Source organism: Malaya genurostris, chromosome 3 (genome assembly GCF_030247185.1).
Source record: "Malaya genurostris strain Urasoe2022 chromosome 3, Malgen_1.1, whole genome shotgun sequence".
In the NCBI taxonomy this organism is placed as follows: Eukaryota; Metazoa; Arthropoda; class Insecta; order Diptera; family Culicidae; genus Malaya; species Malaya genurostris.
In genome coordinates, this window is record NC_080572.1 from 59,946,315 (window position 1) to 59,963,621 (window position 17,307).

General features: G+C 38.3%; 1 protein-coding gene across 1 annotated transcript in view; it reads right to left on the reverse strand.

Moving 5' to 3' along the window:
• The window catches only part of LOC131435913 (probable phospholipid-transporting ATPase IA), a 195,220-nt gene extending 185,563 nt beyond the window's left edge, over positions 1-9,657 (reverse strand). Inside the window, exon 1 of the mRNA XM_058604197.1 lies at positions 9,382-9,657. Within this exon, the coding sequence (XP_058460180.1) occupies positions 9,382-9,508 (127 nt within the window). The 5' untranslated portion in view covers positions 9,509-9,657. The remainder of the gene's footprint in view (positions 1-9,381) is intronic.
• Positions 9,658-17,307: the final 7,650 nt, after the last annotated feature.

A 17,307-nucleotide genomic window follows, 5' to 3' on the forward strand; every position in this document is an offset into this window, starting at 1 on the left:
CGATATGAGGTTTGCTCATTCGAAGTGACATTTTGAATCCTCTGGTGGTTGAAAACTTCAAAAGGTTAGTTGAGCTTAATTCTCAAACCCGTTTATGTCCTTGTATTTTGATTACATGGCTCAGAATATTAATCCTTCTTCGTTTACTTCAAACCGAGCTCATTTCTTGATGAACTCCTCTGGCTACTGCTCCTTATCACATTGGGTAAAAAACGATAGAATATCCTTCAATTTTAGCTCTCCATACACAGATTCAACCATGTATGGATAGCCAAAAATCAGAAATTACATATCAGATGATATAAAGTACCGTAATCGTATTCACACAAATTACACGAATAATACTCAGTACGCTGAATAGTAGCCATGTGACAGTTGAGTTGAGCTCTGACCAATAGCTGGTATGTTTGGATGCAGACCAAGAACGAATCTTGCACTTTATCCAACTAGTTGACAGTGGTACAGCTGGTTCTTTTATCCGTGGCTCTAGCCAACTTATCGGCCCCACACAGAATCGCGCAGAATTCTGCTTGGAACACAGTATTTATTTGTTTGCTGGATTTATCTGATTACTGATTGATTGCTGAAGTACAATATCCATCAAGTGAATGAAACTGCTCTAGTCCTATTTCATGGCCGTCAATATAACAAACTATGTGTTCATCAGGTTGTCTTTCCTAGTAACCAGACTCCACTCCTCACAAAGAGGATATCTCACATATAAGGTCTTGAAAGTAGCTGCATGTGAGAGTTAGGTCACTAGGAGCGAGTAAATACCTATTCCAAGTAATAATTTTAGACCACAAGTGAGTGTGACTAAAGACTGTCCCAGAAAGTATGGACGCACTTTGATTTCGCTGTAAATAATTCACAAGTGTTAGATATTCAAATTTTTTAATAATATTAATAATATTAGACTACAGCAGAATATTATTCTCAACATTTGCTACTTAGCCATTGTAGACTAGCTGGCGCACCTTCTTGCGCACGTTCCTCATTAAATTCCGTGCAGACTTCTTGGCGATAAGCTTTGACACTTTTTTCCAATCTTTTTCGAACTGTTAAATGGTTTCGGCTGCCGAGACATGTTTCCTAAGATGTGCCTTCGTTAATGCCCAAAATTCCTCAATTGGTCGAAATTGTGGGCAATTTGGTGGATTCATGTCTTTTGGGACGAAAGTGACATTTTTGGTAGTATACCATTCTACCGTTGATTTCGAGTAGTGGCAAGAAGCAAGATCTCGCCAGAAGACAACAGGATCCTTGTGGCTTCGAATCATGCGTAGAAGTCGTTTTTTGTAAACATTCCTTGATGTATATTTCGCTGTTCATTGAAGCAGTGGTGATGACGGGTTTCGAAATCTTACCGCAGCTACAAATTGTTTGCCAGACCATAGCTTTCTTACCAAATTTTTCGACTTCAATCGATGTTTCGGACTGGTTTAACACTTGCCCTTCTCGCACCGTATAATATTGTGGTCCCGGAAAGGATTTGTAATCGAGTTTCACGTAGGTATCGTCGTCCATGATTATGCAGTTCAAATTTCCAGCAAGAATCGTATTGTACAGCTTTCGAACCCTCGGCCTGATCGATGCTTCTTGTTTTGGACTACGTTTTGGTTATTTCTGCTTCTTATAGGTTCGAAGATTCAAACGTTCTTTAGCACGAAGAACATTTGACTTCGCAGTGCCCACTTTTTTGGTCACATCCCCAACTGAAATCTCCTTCTTTTGTTCGAACGCCTTCAGTATACGTTTATCAAACTGAGGGTTAGCAGGACCTTTTTTTCGACCCGTTTCCGGTTTATCCTCAAAGGTGTTATCCTCACCAAACTTCCTGATTGCATTTCGCACGGCTTTTTCACTTACTCCTTCCATTTTTGCTATCTTTTACAGTAAAAGTCCGCATTCTGTGCACCATTTGTACACAATTTTTCGCACAACTAATGAAAACGAATAAACAACTGCAAAAGTGGTTAGAGAAGAGTGTAAACAACAGGACGCAGCCATAAAAATGGACAGATTCTGAACCATTGCGAAATGAGACTGCCATTACGAAATGGCAGCGGTTTTTGGTTGCACCCATACTTTCTGGGACAGTCTCTAGTAGCACCCGAGCAATTCCAATCGATTTGCATACGTGAACGGGATGACAAATGAAGTATTTTTCACTCAAAACTAATCTTTGAAATGGATGCATGTGTTTTAAGCCACATTATTTATAAGCAATTATATCACGAAATCTATAGCTTCTAAGAAAATTTTGTCCAAGAAAAAGTATTAGGTAATCAATCAAACTTTCTAAAAAAAAAATACACAGCGAAAAAAAATCCTCCGAAAAAACATCAAGTTACAAGGAACCTAATGAATGTTTAAAAATGTTGGGGAGATGATCGATAAAAAGGCGGTAAGGTAATGTCAAAGACATAACTGGATGACGTACATACGAATAAAAATGACGTGCTTTTTTTCACACATCCGATAATCGCACGTACTTGTTCATTGATTGTGCGAACTTTACAAACTTTCAATGCGACACTTGCACAGTTATAAAGCGAAAGACACGAGAGCAAAAAATTACGGAGTTGTGTAGGAGACAAGACCTATTAAATGAAAAAAAAGGCGGGTGGGTAATGCCAGAAACACAACTGGATGTCGTGAATACGGAAACAACTGATATGTTCCTTAACACTTTCGAATACACCGAAACCTCCATTTACGAACTAAACGGGGGTTCGTAAAAAGAGGTAGTTCGTAAAAAAAGTTTACGTTATTTGGGATTCGGTTCGTAAAAAAAGTTTACGTTATTTGGAATTTACTTCGTAAAAAAAGTTTTGTGTGATTATTGTGGAAACCGCGCATCATATGTTTATTTTCGGAACGGAGGTGAAGAGTAAGTGCAAGAAAATGTTGTTTGGGCTCGTTTCAAAATCCAAGATGGCGGCTTCCGGTTTATTGCGATTGCCTAAAACCACTAACAATATGGGTATCTTCGGAACGGAATTGATGAGTAGATTTCGGAAAATGATGTTTGAAGTGGTTCTGAAATCCAAGATGGCGACTTCCGGTTTCTTGATATTCCTTGAAAACCCTTACAATGTGGATATTTTCGGAACGGAATTGATGAGAAGATGTCGGAAATTTATGTTTGAAGTGGTTCTTAAATCCAAGATGGCGACTTCCGGTGTGTTGATATTCCTTGAAAACCCTTGCAATATGGGTATTTTCTGAACGGAATTGATGAGTAGATGTCGAAAAATTATGTTTGAAGTGGTTCTCAAATCCAAGATGGCGACTTCCGGTGTGTTGATATTTCTTGAAAACCCATACAATATGGATATTTTCGGAACGGAATTGATGAGTAGATGTCAGAAAACGATGTTTGAGGTAGTTTTGAAATTCAAGATGGTGACTTCCGATTTGCTAATATTCCTTGAAAACCCTTACAATATGGGTATTTTCGAAACGGGGTTAATAAGTAGATGTCGGAAAATGACGTTTGAAGTGGTTCTGAAATCCAAGATGGCTACTTCCGGTTTGTTGATATTCCTTGAAAACCCATACAATATGGATATTTTCGGAACGGGATTGATGAGTAGATATCAGAAAATGAAGTTTGAGGTGGTTCTGACATCCAATATGGTGTTATCCGGTTTCTTGATATTCCTTGAAAACCCTTACCTAATGGGTATTTTCAGAACGGGATTGATGAATAGATGTCAGAAAACAATGTTTGAGGTGGTTCTTAGTTCCAAGATGGCAACTTCCGGTTTCTTGATATTCCTTGAAAACCCTTACAATATGGGTACTTTCGGAAAGAGATTTAAAAGTAGACGTCGGAAAATTATATTTGAGGTGGTCTTGAAATGCAAAACAGTGACTTCCGGTTGATTATTATCTTTTGAAAGTTTTTGCCATTTTCCTTTAACTCTTTATTCCTTTAAAACACTATACCGTTCCGAAAATACCCATATTGTATGGGTTTTCAAGGATTATCAACAAACCAGAAATCGCCATCTTGAATTTCAAAACTACCTCAAACATTATTTTCTGACATCTACTCATCAATTCCGTTCCAAAAATACCTATATTGTATGGGTTTTCAAGGAATATCAACAAACCGGAAGTCGCCATATTGGATTTCAGAACCACCTCAAACATCATTTCCGGACATCTACTCTTTAACCCCGTTCCGAAAATACCCATATTATATAGGTTTTCAAAGAATATCAACAAACCGGAAGTCGCCATCTTGAATTTCAAAACTACCTCAAACATCATTTTCTGACATCTACTTATCAATTCCGTTCCGAAAATACCCATATTGTATGGGTTTTCAAGGAATATCAATCAACCGGAAGTCGCCATCTTGGATTTCCAAAATACCTCAAACATCATTTTCCGGAATCTACTCTTTAAACCCGTTCCAAAAATACCTATATTGTAGTAGTTTCCATGGAGTCGGAAATCGCTTTCGATGAATGACAAAACCTCTTTTTACGAAGTAGGTTCGTAAAAAAAGTTTACGTTATTTGGGATTTGGTTCGTAAAAAGAGGTACGTAAAAAGAGGTTACGTATAAAAAGTGTTCGTAAACGGAGGTTTGGGTGTATCAATTAGTTGATCAATTGTGTGAATTATGCAAGAATTCCTCTTTTTCACATTTTTCGCAAAAACAAAGAAAGCTTCACTTGATCTCGATTACTGTGAATTTCACACAGTGAAAAGTGCACAAATCAAATCAAACTGTTCTAGATTTGCACAAAACTGAGGATATTTACCTTCGATTTGCGAAGAAGAAATCCTAATAGTTCTTTAGAAAACTTTTAGAGCCATTAGAACGGCTGATTTTGTGTGATGCTCTCCACCGTCGTTCCCTTTTAGTTGTTTTTCCACCAATGCAAACGACTAGCAGCTGTGACATAATCGCTTATGTCGGGAGCGAAACTAGCTTTGCTGACGACACTCAATACATCTGCTCGTAGTGGCGAATCCAAACTGATCCAAATTTTGTTATGAGGTTTCTTTTTACGTGATTTCGTTTGTATCTTTTTTACTAATGGGCGGTCCTAACGGCTTTAAAAATAGCATATAGATTTGATTTTACTGTCGATTATTTCATTTCGGATTTGCATTTCATTAATAGAAACTATAAGGATGCTGTACGGGATTCATTCCTACCTTTCAGAAGGACCAAACTGTGGAACTCACTACAATATTAAGCACTGTTCGGAACATTTTTCTCGAACGATTTGTTGTACAGCAGCAGATATTTTGTTCTCTTCCTCAGAACGCGTTCTGATTGGCTGGTGTTGACATGGGTCAAATGAGACAGGTTTTTCAATAGGTACAATTGAAATACTTCAATGCTGTTGCTATACACGTTTAAGTTGAAAATTTTCGATACTTTTGGTAGTTAGATTATATAAATCCTTTCACAGATCACTGAGCTATGAGCTTTAAAAATACGAGAAAGGTAAACGCGCCTTATGAATTATCCTCTTTGATACTCGTTTATACCAAACATTTCAGAGAAGTTTAATTTTGAATTATTTGAGATTATGTCACACAACTGAAAATTTTTTCATAAAATTGTGATCATATTTCCGATGGCATGTAGCAAAAATTATGTTGATTCCTTAGATACAACAAGAGATATTCACGATCAAAAACTTATCACTCGCTCAGAGGGTAAATTTCGAAAAGGCACCCCATAGTAAAGTAAGTCGTATTCACGACAAAATGCAATATTCAAAATCATTCATAAATTGAAATGCCCACAACAAATCGTTTCTGGCCGTCAGGGATTTCTTAATCTTTGTTGGGAATTAGCTGGCTATCTCCTATCCGGGGGAATTGTTTTGCTAATTAAACTACCCTAGAAGAACCGAGCATGCTTTGCTGTAATCGGGCACCACGGCGTTCAATTATAGTCGTTAAAATGTGCACATTTCACCGGATAGAAGCTAGCTACGGGTTCGAGTCCCGTCTCTGCGGTAGCTTTTTCGTGATTGTTATTGCATAACTGTTTTCGAATATCATTTTTATAATCTGTTTTCCTCGTTAGATTCTGATAAAAAATCATATTATAATGAAACATCGCATAATCTAGATCCTCATGGGAAATGCGCCATGAGCGCCAGTCATTGTTATCGTCATAAGTTTTAAAATAATTGGTGGTCCGCAAATGGTCAACGGATTTAGATTCATGTTTCATTACATTACGGTAAATTTTCCTGATTTTTCGAAAGCACAAAAATCAATTGTTCTCAAAAATAGTATGAAAGATTAAGAGGAAAAAAAAGTTTCATTCAAATATGTTCACTTGATAAAGAATGGTATGATCTTGTTGAAAAAGTGACAGTTTAGTCCAGTGAAAAGAAAGTCCATTGGACTAAAAACGAAAATTAACTGGAAATATAACCTTAGCTGCTGTGCCATCCCGGGTTAGCGGTTCAATGCATACGGCGCAGGCCTTACAAGCCAGTTGTCATATGTTCGAGCCCCGACCTGGAAGGATCCATAGTGTCAGTAGGATCATAGCTATACTAGCTATGCAATGATTCTGTACGCTAAGAATCGGCTGCGTAATCTGTTGAAACAGAAAGGCCAAATTCCACAAAAGGAATGTGTAATGTCAAGACTTTGCTTTGCTGTGCCATCAATCGGCGTCATCTCAAGTGAGGTGACGCCAACCAGAAGTAGAAGAAGAATAAGAAGTGTTCAAAATTGGATTTGGACAAAACATTAAAAAGTGCGCAGTTAACACCAATTATTCAATTCACCGATTTTTAGGGTTTGCAATTGAATTTATTGTATTTGTGGTATTCCGAATCGTACACAAACTGTTCACAACCTCTACATTCTATTGTAAAATGATTGTTCACAATTCATTGAATACGTGATAACAATATACTGAAATATATTCCTACTAGCTGACCCGTCGAACTTCGTCTCGCCTAATTTTTTTTTTTAATTCACATTTTCGGACGGCCAGAGTGATCAAACGTCAAATGTTGTTAACGCTTCTCTCCATTATTTTTCTGAATAACCTACAATCAACGTAATTCGACACACATTGGCTTTAGTCCAAAAAATATCACCAAAAATTAATGTGAAAATGTGAAATACTTGTGTTAAGCAAAAATTGAGCAAAGGTACAGATCATCTCATCCTTTGAATCAAAGCACTGAACCGAAATCTCTCTCTAATGACTTCGGCATAAAGGATATAAAGTGCCACGTTTTCTCTTCCACGTGTGATTCTTGCTTTCGGTAATCGATAAAACAGCTTACTAAGCAGAATTTTGTATTGATGAACCTAACACAATGTTGAAGATTTTCTCTTCTAGAGTTGTTCATTCGGTAGAGTAGGATATGTTTACAGTTTGTATTTCATCCAAGTAACTAAAAGTTCGTAAAAAAAGATTTGGCTTAATGAATTACTCATACTCGAATGTTCACCCGGCGCAACAGAACAAACTTTGAAGCTTTTGCAGCTTTTAAGCAGTGAGACAGTTTTCTCAGAACCTGTTCTGTACGTTCAAGTTGCCAAAAAGTGCCACGCGTACTTTAGAGCTTTAATAAAGTGGATATTTCTCAGGTACTGCGGAGCTTATAAATGCTTGGAGAGACGACGCTTGCTTTTTAATTTGATATTCATCCTACTGATTTGATCATTCTTCACAGAATATGGATTATAAAATGACAGTCTAGTTCCATTATGGTAATCATCTTGAACATTGATCTAATTACCACTTATGATGTGCGCTTAGTGTAATCTAAATCATTAGAAAGCAAAATGCAAAGAAAGTCTCTTACGGCGTTTTCGTTTTTAATTTGCACTACACCGGTGCAGTGCTACACTAAGGCATGAACAAAACGAACAAAAATGATGAAAACATAAACAGTAACCATTGACTAACGATTCCATTGCACAGAACTACACCAAATTTTTGATGAGTGCTACACCAGTGGTATCGGTGCAGAGAAAGTGTAGCACTGGTGTAGTGCAATTGGTAAAAACGAACGGTTTCAGTGCAGCTTTCGCTACACCAGTGTAGTGCAATTTAAAAACGAAAACGACATTAGTTTGACCTTAGGGCTTATACAGCACAATCTTTTCATTGATTCATTCAAAAATAATCTGATTAGTGAAACTCGCGCCCGATGACCAATAATATTCATCTGACTCCAATTCATTAACTGGTAAATGATATCAGAACTTTTTATTCCGGCCTACAGGGGTTTTCTAAAACATATGACTGAACATTCCGTCATTATGCCATTTGGCAAGCAATAATTTTGATACCCAATTAAGCACGTAGCATGTGAAATAACCATATGAAACAACTCGTTGCGCGCCAAAAAATTTGTTCAACGATCTAGTATTCTTTCCTTCGACGGCCAAGCACCTATGAAACTCGTTGCGCGCCAAACATCAATCGTAGATCTAGCAATCATTGGCGACTTTTTCAGTGGAAAAATTCCATTGTCCATACAAAATAACTTTATTGGTTTTTCTCACTTTTCCGGTAAGTTTTCCTCATTTTTTTGATGTACGAACCCGGTGGGGGTAAGAACTGATCAAACAAAAAAAAAAATCATCTCAATCCGTCCATCCGTTCTTACGTGATGCGATTACAAAGAATGATCTCTGCATTTTTATATATAGAGATGATCCATGTCAAATTTTGGATAGTTTTGTAACAATAAATCAATTATCATATAAATCAATATCGTAATATATTCTTTGTTTGGTTTATTTTACTTATTTTGTCTGAGTTTTACAACAAACTGCCAAAATGTGTTTCCGTCAGTCTGTCGTGTGATAGATTAGCCATGATTAAATAACGGTCGAACGCCGAAATGTATGCAACCGTACCGCAAAGTCTAACTTTAATTCCATTCTAGAACAGCTGATTACTGTTTATTATTATTCTTCCTATTGACGGCCGAAATGATAAGCTAACTAGTGCAGTGTATAGTCAGTGATTAAATTTTCAACTGCTAGTGAATGATGCACTCAGCTGTACATGATTCAAAAGTTTAACGCCACTAAAAATGGGCAAAAAAAAATTTTTCTCTTGTGGACAAAACTATTTTTCAGATTGCATAGACCACTAAATGTTGACCCGAAAGGGTCAATTTCATCGGCTTTATGTATATGATAAACGTTCACAGCCAAGTGATAATATGAGTACTGAATACATTTGATAACATGTACATCAGTCAGCGTCGTTCGTAGTGTATAATTAGATTAGATATTTATAGTTACACGCCATAAGAAAACAAATTGTTGTTACACACCATGGTTCCAATGACCTTATATCGGATTGTATCAATTTTTGGATAACCACACAAAATATAGCATTAGTACATACGTTCATCGCTGTCATCCAGAAGTAATCCACCCTCGTTGAGACTCCCACGACGACGTCGCCGTCGGTGATCAGCGTCGCTTGCTGTAATGCTTCCCAACAATCTCCGGATATCAGAAAGCCAACTCATGACGTCGATTATCGAGCGTAGAAATAAAATTAAATCACTTTCACCGACCGATGAAATTAATCACTTTTTAATTCAGAATCACCAACACACAACATATCATTGGAAAGCAAAATGAAAAGTTTTCACGAAAAATGCAAAACGAAAAAAAACGAAATACAATCTTTTTGAGAACCTACAAAAATGAGCGCCAAAAACACTTTGGTTGAAGCTCTTTGGAAATCTTCAAATCACGGTTTCAAATGCTGTCAATATATAGTGAATAACAAAATTATTTTTTTATAATTCACAAATATGGTTTAGGAGGGTAATGCACACAGTCGTCACTTGCACCAGAGAGATTGCAATCGTACGAATGTGAAACAACCGAACCGTCAAAACAACAAGTGCTTGCGCGTGTATTCGTGATAGCCGGTATGTGGATCTGCTGTTGATATTGATAAGAAACATATGAGCGAATGGAGCTACCAGAAATGGTGACTCAAAACTCTGCATCAGCTTGCGACGAAAGGTGTTCGGTAGTTCGGATTCAGCAGAGTAAAAACATGACCGATATATGACAAGCAGATATCGACCACAGTGTTACAATAAAAGTGGCGGAATTCGCGGACGTCCGCATTTGCGCAGTAGCGCACTATGCAGGGGGTCGAAGCTATGCTATAATCAAATACGCACCTAGATTTATCTTTGCTATAATGGTTTGCGTTTGTGCTGTACATCAAGGCGATTTCGAATGATTCGTTATGGGTTTGTCTTGCTTCGGAAGTTTGGGAGTTAGGTTAAGCAAAGAGAATGGGAAAAATATGGCCCTGGGCCGGTTATTCAATGCGTAGGTCTGGAAGAAATCTTAGTGTCAATAGGATCGTAGCACTAACCATAAAATGCTTCTGTACACAATTTCGTAGAATTCGGTTGTTTTATCGAGTTTTCAACAGCAGCAACGTTCGGTGATCAGTTCGGTGAATGAATTGATTACTGATCGTAATCAATAATCAAACTTGTGATTAACTGTTGAACATCTACCAAACAGTTCTGTAAATCAAATGGAATCATCTAACGAATCCCATTTGATCATCTAAATCAAATTGAATCATCTAACGGAACACAATCATCTTTTCATCTTATGATTAGGTTTTTCGGATTTGGATATTTTTCACAGAAACGTGTGAAGAAAATTGAAACCATTCGTGACTCTATATATCCACGGAAGAAATTAAAAAAAAATATTTATCAGTTGCAGCCGCTGAAAATTAAGAAAAAAGGCAAACTTATGTCCCGGTTTACCGGAATTTCGAGCGCCTTACAGAGCATTTAACAATCCGTCGAGTCCTCCAAAAATTACCCTCGAATGGTACGTGTTGGCAGAAACTGGGCATAGTGATATGCAATTTTTTCCTGACTATAAGTAAACGAAGCCTTTAGTAGTTTTAATGTTTCAAAAACATGTGCATTTGTACCGTGCATGTCCATTTAGATAATAATCAGAGTTTTCATTACAATCAGTAAAATACTGTACGCGGCGACTATTCAGATTTATCTTTTGAATTGTATACTTATTTATAGAATTCTGTAATGAACACTTACTTATCGTTTGGTAAAAATGTGCATAATTTTTGTAAAATAAAATTCATGTACCAAAACATCGGTTATTTGTAATGATTATCGTAGGTTTTCGTAAAAAAAATACTGGGTTGTTTGCAAGACACGACCGAAAACAATCATATTAAAAATTAAACAATTCAAAGTTTCTCATAATAAATAAAAAAAAATAAAGATGCGGGTACAAGTACAAGTTAATATCTTTTTTCAGTGAACAATTGGAAACTTAATCTAGATTAAGCGCTTAGGTTGTATTCGAATGGTAAGATTGGCAATTGAATTCTTTAATAATAATTGGTATTTTTAACGCTTCGCATTTTTTTTATATTGTAAAGTTTTTGAATTACACCTTTAACTGGAAGTAAATAATGATAATTTCAAAGTTACTTAAAATCGCAATTTTAAATACGAGTAATCTCAAGATATCAACCTGGACAAATAAAATGTCACGTTCTAACCATTCTATTAGATTACGTGATTATTATTTGGCTCAATAATAGTATTTATAGACGTATGCTAAAAAACATTTAATTGTGTTTTGCCACATTTGATGAAAAAGAAGTATCTATGGTTATTTTTATAACAGAACCTTGAACTGAATCCATTTACGAGCCAACAATTTTAGGTGCACAATAATTAAGTAACGTTTTCGAATCAAGTTAAATGTGCAAATATATCAAATGCGCTCCGAATTGGGCACAAAAAATCTATCGTTGAAAATTTTGAATTAACCCGTTAGTCACCATAACATCCAAATCTATTGAAGAACCCATATCGACTTGTGACATTGTGATTGTGAGCTCACGCGGCACCCATTTTGCACAAAGCTTTCTCATATTCAAATATTCGTGAATAATATGTCCAACACGTTCCTTTGATATCTTTATGGTGTCAGCAATCTTTATGAACTTCACTTTACGGTCATTGAAATAATTTTGTGGATTTTTTTCACGTTTTCATCGGTAACAGCCTCTTTTGGACGTCCACTGCGTTCATCGTCTTCGGTGCTCATATGACCAGTACGAAATTTTGCAAACCACTTACGAATTGTTGCTTCGCCCGGTGCAGAGTCTGGATAACACTCATCAAGCCATTTTTTTGTATCGGCGGCATTTTTTTTCATCAAAAAGTAGTGTTTCATCAACACACGAAGTTCCTTTTTTCCATTTTTTTTACAATAACAAAAGTAGCTCCACTCAATATGCAATAGCTCACAAACTAATAATCAGACAGCTGTCAAATTTATACACGTATCTTTTGAAGGTTGGTACTAACTGAAAATGGTATGGATTCAATTCTAGTGGCGCCCTCTCATAGAAACGATACGAACTTTTCAGCCGATATGTTATGGCCTGCTGCGATTGGTTCCTGAAAACATAGGTAGAGTAAAGCATTATTGAAATGACCGACCAACGGAATCAGATCTTATTGTGTAAAAACCAATGAGATATAAAAAATATTGGGAAAGAACTGGGACTCAAACCGAGTATCATTAGATCATAATAGCGCCCATGTATTTATTGATCCACATAAGCACATATCTGGTATGTATGTGAAGCCACCATCAGATCAAGGATTTACCATGGAATGCGGATAGACCTGCCGTAGCGACGAAATTATTCATCGAGTAGCCTTCACATTATTGTTGTTTGCTGAAGGGAAGGCAAACAGGATTGGGTGGATCCGTAAGCCGAAGAGCTTATGTGAATGCCACGGGATTTCAAGACTCCTTTCCAATAATAACATCCAGCTAAACAATGAGTAATCTCGTTATACGTGTTTTAACCACTTGATGGTTTGTTCAAGAAGGACGCGTCAAACTCATATCAGACCTTCAAAAGGAAACCAGTTCCTTCAAGTGACTCGGGCTGGATATCCATGTTCCTTTGTTCAGTCCTTAATTCGTATGATGGCCTGATGCTTTCTCTCCTACATGCCCAAATGGTTAATATTAAATATTATCGATATGAGGTATTAATAGATGAAGCAGTAAATATAAACCAACATTTCTTTGAATATTTCGAGTAAGCACATATCGGGCAGGTATAAAAAGCAAAGCCTTGTTTTTTTTATTTTAAAGATATTTTTATTCAAGCTTATTTGCGTACAAGCTTTACGTGGCCGATTGAGCCGATTTTTTAAATAATTTTTTTTGAGTTGGATCTCGTTGTCACTCTTTTTCTAGGGGGAAAGGAGCTTCCATTTTCCTCCTGCGAGGATTGAGGGGCACTTCGTTCTTGGTTCGTCTCGTCATCCATTGCCGCATCGATGGTATTGTTGTCGATTTCCTTCTTCTTTTCGTTGCTAGTTGCTGTAGATGCGCCTTGTTGTACATTGGTTGCAATTGCTGGTTGGTTGGAGGTAACTGCAGCTGGTGTACTTTGCTCTATAGGGGATGATGATGGATTCGTTGAAGGGAATGCTTCATTGTTGTTGGTGGCTGTCACAGTTGTACTGGGGTTGGTGTGAAGGAAGCACCGTTGTCCTTTGGTGTAGTTGTCTCCTTGTCCAGTTTATCACATGGCTTACCGTAGTGAATAGCTTTTTGGCAATATTGACATGTGGCCATCTGATTGTCATAGGTAACAAGTGATTTGCACGGAATTCTTGTATCCTGACCGAAAGTCACATAAGAATGTATAGGCCTCCTCAAGCGCATGCGTAACAAACGTACGCCATTTAGAATACCGGGGAAAAATTCTTCCACTTTTATTTTTGGATAGAGAGAATTTCTCCGTATTGGGACATAGTTTTGCGAATATAAGAACCGTTGACGCTTGAGGGAAGATCATGCACACGCACTTCTATAGCACTATCTTCCATATATACTGGAATGTTGTACTTAATGTTCTCGTGCTCCACATAGTGCACATTGTTATTGTCTTTTGCGAATTGAATTGCATCCAACTCTTTATAAAACTGGATGTAAACAACATTATTTGTCTTATTGCATTGAAGTAAATGCACACGTTTAATGTCAAGATGCATTTGCTCCTTAAGCAAACCTTCAAGTTCTCGTATCGAAGGTCGAATTTAGCACTGTCTAAAGTCAACAACAATTGTATTCCATTCGTATCCGAGCAGTCGTCCGCGATACACTTGTTTTTTTTCTGCTCCGTATCAGGACGGTATTAATTACAAAATCTCGAGTGCGAAGGTGTTTCCCTAGCAAGGGCTAGCGGAAACATTTCTGTTGTGAGATCTTTCTTAGATCTAATAAGTGATCGGCAGTGATACACACCGGCAGCAGACAGTTGTGTGCTTCAGCGTTTCTACCTGTCGCTTGAATAGCATCGGCACCAGCAGTGGTTGATTCATCAAGGTCACGCGAGGGAAACAATCGAAGCGAACTCATCTATCGGCTCAACAAACCATACCGGTGAAGTAGTTTTTTCCTTATTTTTATCTTTCTATTTCTTACTACCCTATCTATTTGCTCTATTTATCTTGTTGTTGTGGGAGATATGTCTTCCGATGGGGGGAACCCCGGGGAAGATGATGATGTACCTGAAGAGGTGGAACATTTAGATGAATACTCTTATGGTGACACATCTTACATGGATATCCCCGCAACCCCTTTGGAAAAACCACCCCTCCGTCGGAAGGTCTATCAGGATGACGGATCGGTTGGCCCGTGGGTGGTATACTTCCGGCCCATAGCTAAATCTCTTAGAGTCCTTAATATAGCTCGAGATCTGTATAAGTACTACTCGGCAGTGAAACACATTGACAAGGTGTCACCAAATAGACTGCGCGTCGTCGTGACTGATCTGAAACAAGCAAACGATATTGCTAGCAATGAGATCTTCACGAGGGAGTATCGCGTCTACGTACCTTCTCGGATGGTGGAGATCGACGGTGTGGTTCGCGAGGAGAGTTTAACGGTTGAAGATCTTATGAAGGATGGGATTGGCCGCTTCAAGAATGTCGATCTTCAACCAGTGAAGATATTGGAGTGCAAGCAATTGCACTCTAAATCGGCACAAGATGGGAAGTACTACCCATCAGACTCTTTTCGTGTGACCTTCGCCGGTTCTGCACTTCCGAATTACGTTTTAGTGGGAGGGGTTCGTCTACCTGTCCGGTTGTATGTACCGAGGGTAATGCACTGTTCGAACTGCAAAAAGATGGGACATACGGCACCATACTGTTGTAACAAACCACGGTGTGGTAAATGTGGCGAGGGACACGGGGATGACTCATGCAGGAAAACGACCGAAAAGTGTATTTACTGTGGCGAGAATCCGCATGATCTTTTTGAATGCTCCAAGTACAAACAACGCGAGGAAAAGCTTAAGCGAACCGTAAGGGAGCATTCTAAACGATCTTACGCGGAAATCCTCAAACGAGCCACTCCCCCTACCCCTAACAATCCGTTTGCTCTTTTGTCGACTGACGCTGATGCTTCTTATGACCCCGGCGTAGGACCTTCTTCTCTTCAGCTAGGAACAAATAGGAAAAGACCAATTATGTCCTCTCCTAACCTTCCTCGCAAAGGTCTAAAAGTACTACATCAAAATGAAAATAAAACATTAAAGTTCAACCAGAAAAATTCCGTTGAACCCAAGCCAATACCGCCTGGATTTCTAAAATACAACCAGGAATTTCCTGCGCTTCCAGGGACACCGAAAAACCCAGGTGATCCCAAAACACAACCAGAAAATCCGACAAACTCTGGATTACTAAAATTCTCTGATATCGTGGACTGGATATTAACAGCCTTCAATATAACTGATCCTCTTAAAAGTATTCTAACGGCTTTATTACCAACAGTAAGAACATTTTTAAAACAGTTGACAGAACAATGGCCCCTCCTTGCAGCGATCGTATCTATCGATGGCTGAAATACCTACAGAAATCGAGAATATGATCACTATACTGCAGTGGAATTGCAGAAGTATCATCCCAAAATTAGATTCTTTCAAATTTTTGATAAATTCGCGTAACTGCGACGTATTTTCATTGTGTGAAACATGGCTCACTTCAAATATAAACTTTGACTTCCACAATTTCAACATTATACGCCTGGATCGAGGAGACTCCTATGGAGGGGTTCTTTTAGGGATCAAAAAGTGCTATTCGTTTTATAGAATTAACCTCCCCTCGATCCCGGGCATTGAAGTTGTTGCTTGCCAAATCAGAATTAGAGGCAAAGATCTTTGTATAGCTTCTATCTACATACCTCCCAGAGTCTCGATAGGGCATCGACGACTGGCAGACATCATTGAGCTTCTTCCCACCCCGCGGTTAGTTTTAGGAGACTTTAACTCGCATGGTACGGGGTGGGGCTGCCTATATGATGATAACCGTTCTTCGTTAATTTATGATCTGTGCGACAACTTCAATATGACAATTTTAAATACGGGTGAAATGACACGCAATCCAAGACCGCCAGGCCGCTCTAGTGCGCTGGACTTATCCCTTTGCTCGACATCACTACAGCTAGATTGCAAGTGGAAGGTAATCCCTGATCCCCACGGTAGTGATCACTTGCCGATTTTGGTTTCAATATCCACTGGTGCACAAACACCGACATCAGTCGATATGACATATGATCTCACGAAAAACATCGACTGGAGTTCCTACTCGACCGCGATATCCCAAGCTCTCGAAACGAAACAACCAGATTCGCTAGAAGAAGAATACAAATCCCTAGCTGACTTGATCCTCAACGCCGCGATTCAAGCCCAGACCAAACGAGTACCCAAAACTACAATCACTACGCGACCCTCAACCCCATGGTGGGATAAAGAGTGCTCGGAAATATATAAAACAAAATCATCCGCGTATAAAAAATTCGGGAACAGTGGCAAGCGCGAAGACTACGAGAAATATGCATCACTAGAAAAGACCCTGAAAAATCTGATTAAAGCAAAAAAAAAAGGTTACTGGCGTCGGTTCGTCAATGGCCTATCTAGGGAAACATCGATGACCACTCTGTGGAATACAGCCCGTCGTATGAGAAATGCAACCACTAATAACGAATCCGTAGAATATTCAAATCGCTGGATATTTGACTTCGCCAAGAAAGTTTGCCCGGATTTTGTTCGCGAATCGAATGTCTATCGCGTCGCGTCCTCTCGATACAGTGAAAACGATTCCCCCTTTACGATGACGGAGTTTTCTCTAGCCCTCTTATCGTGCAACAACAATGCCCCAGGGTGTGATAAAATTAAATTCAACTTGCTTAAAAATCTTCCCGA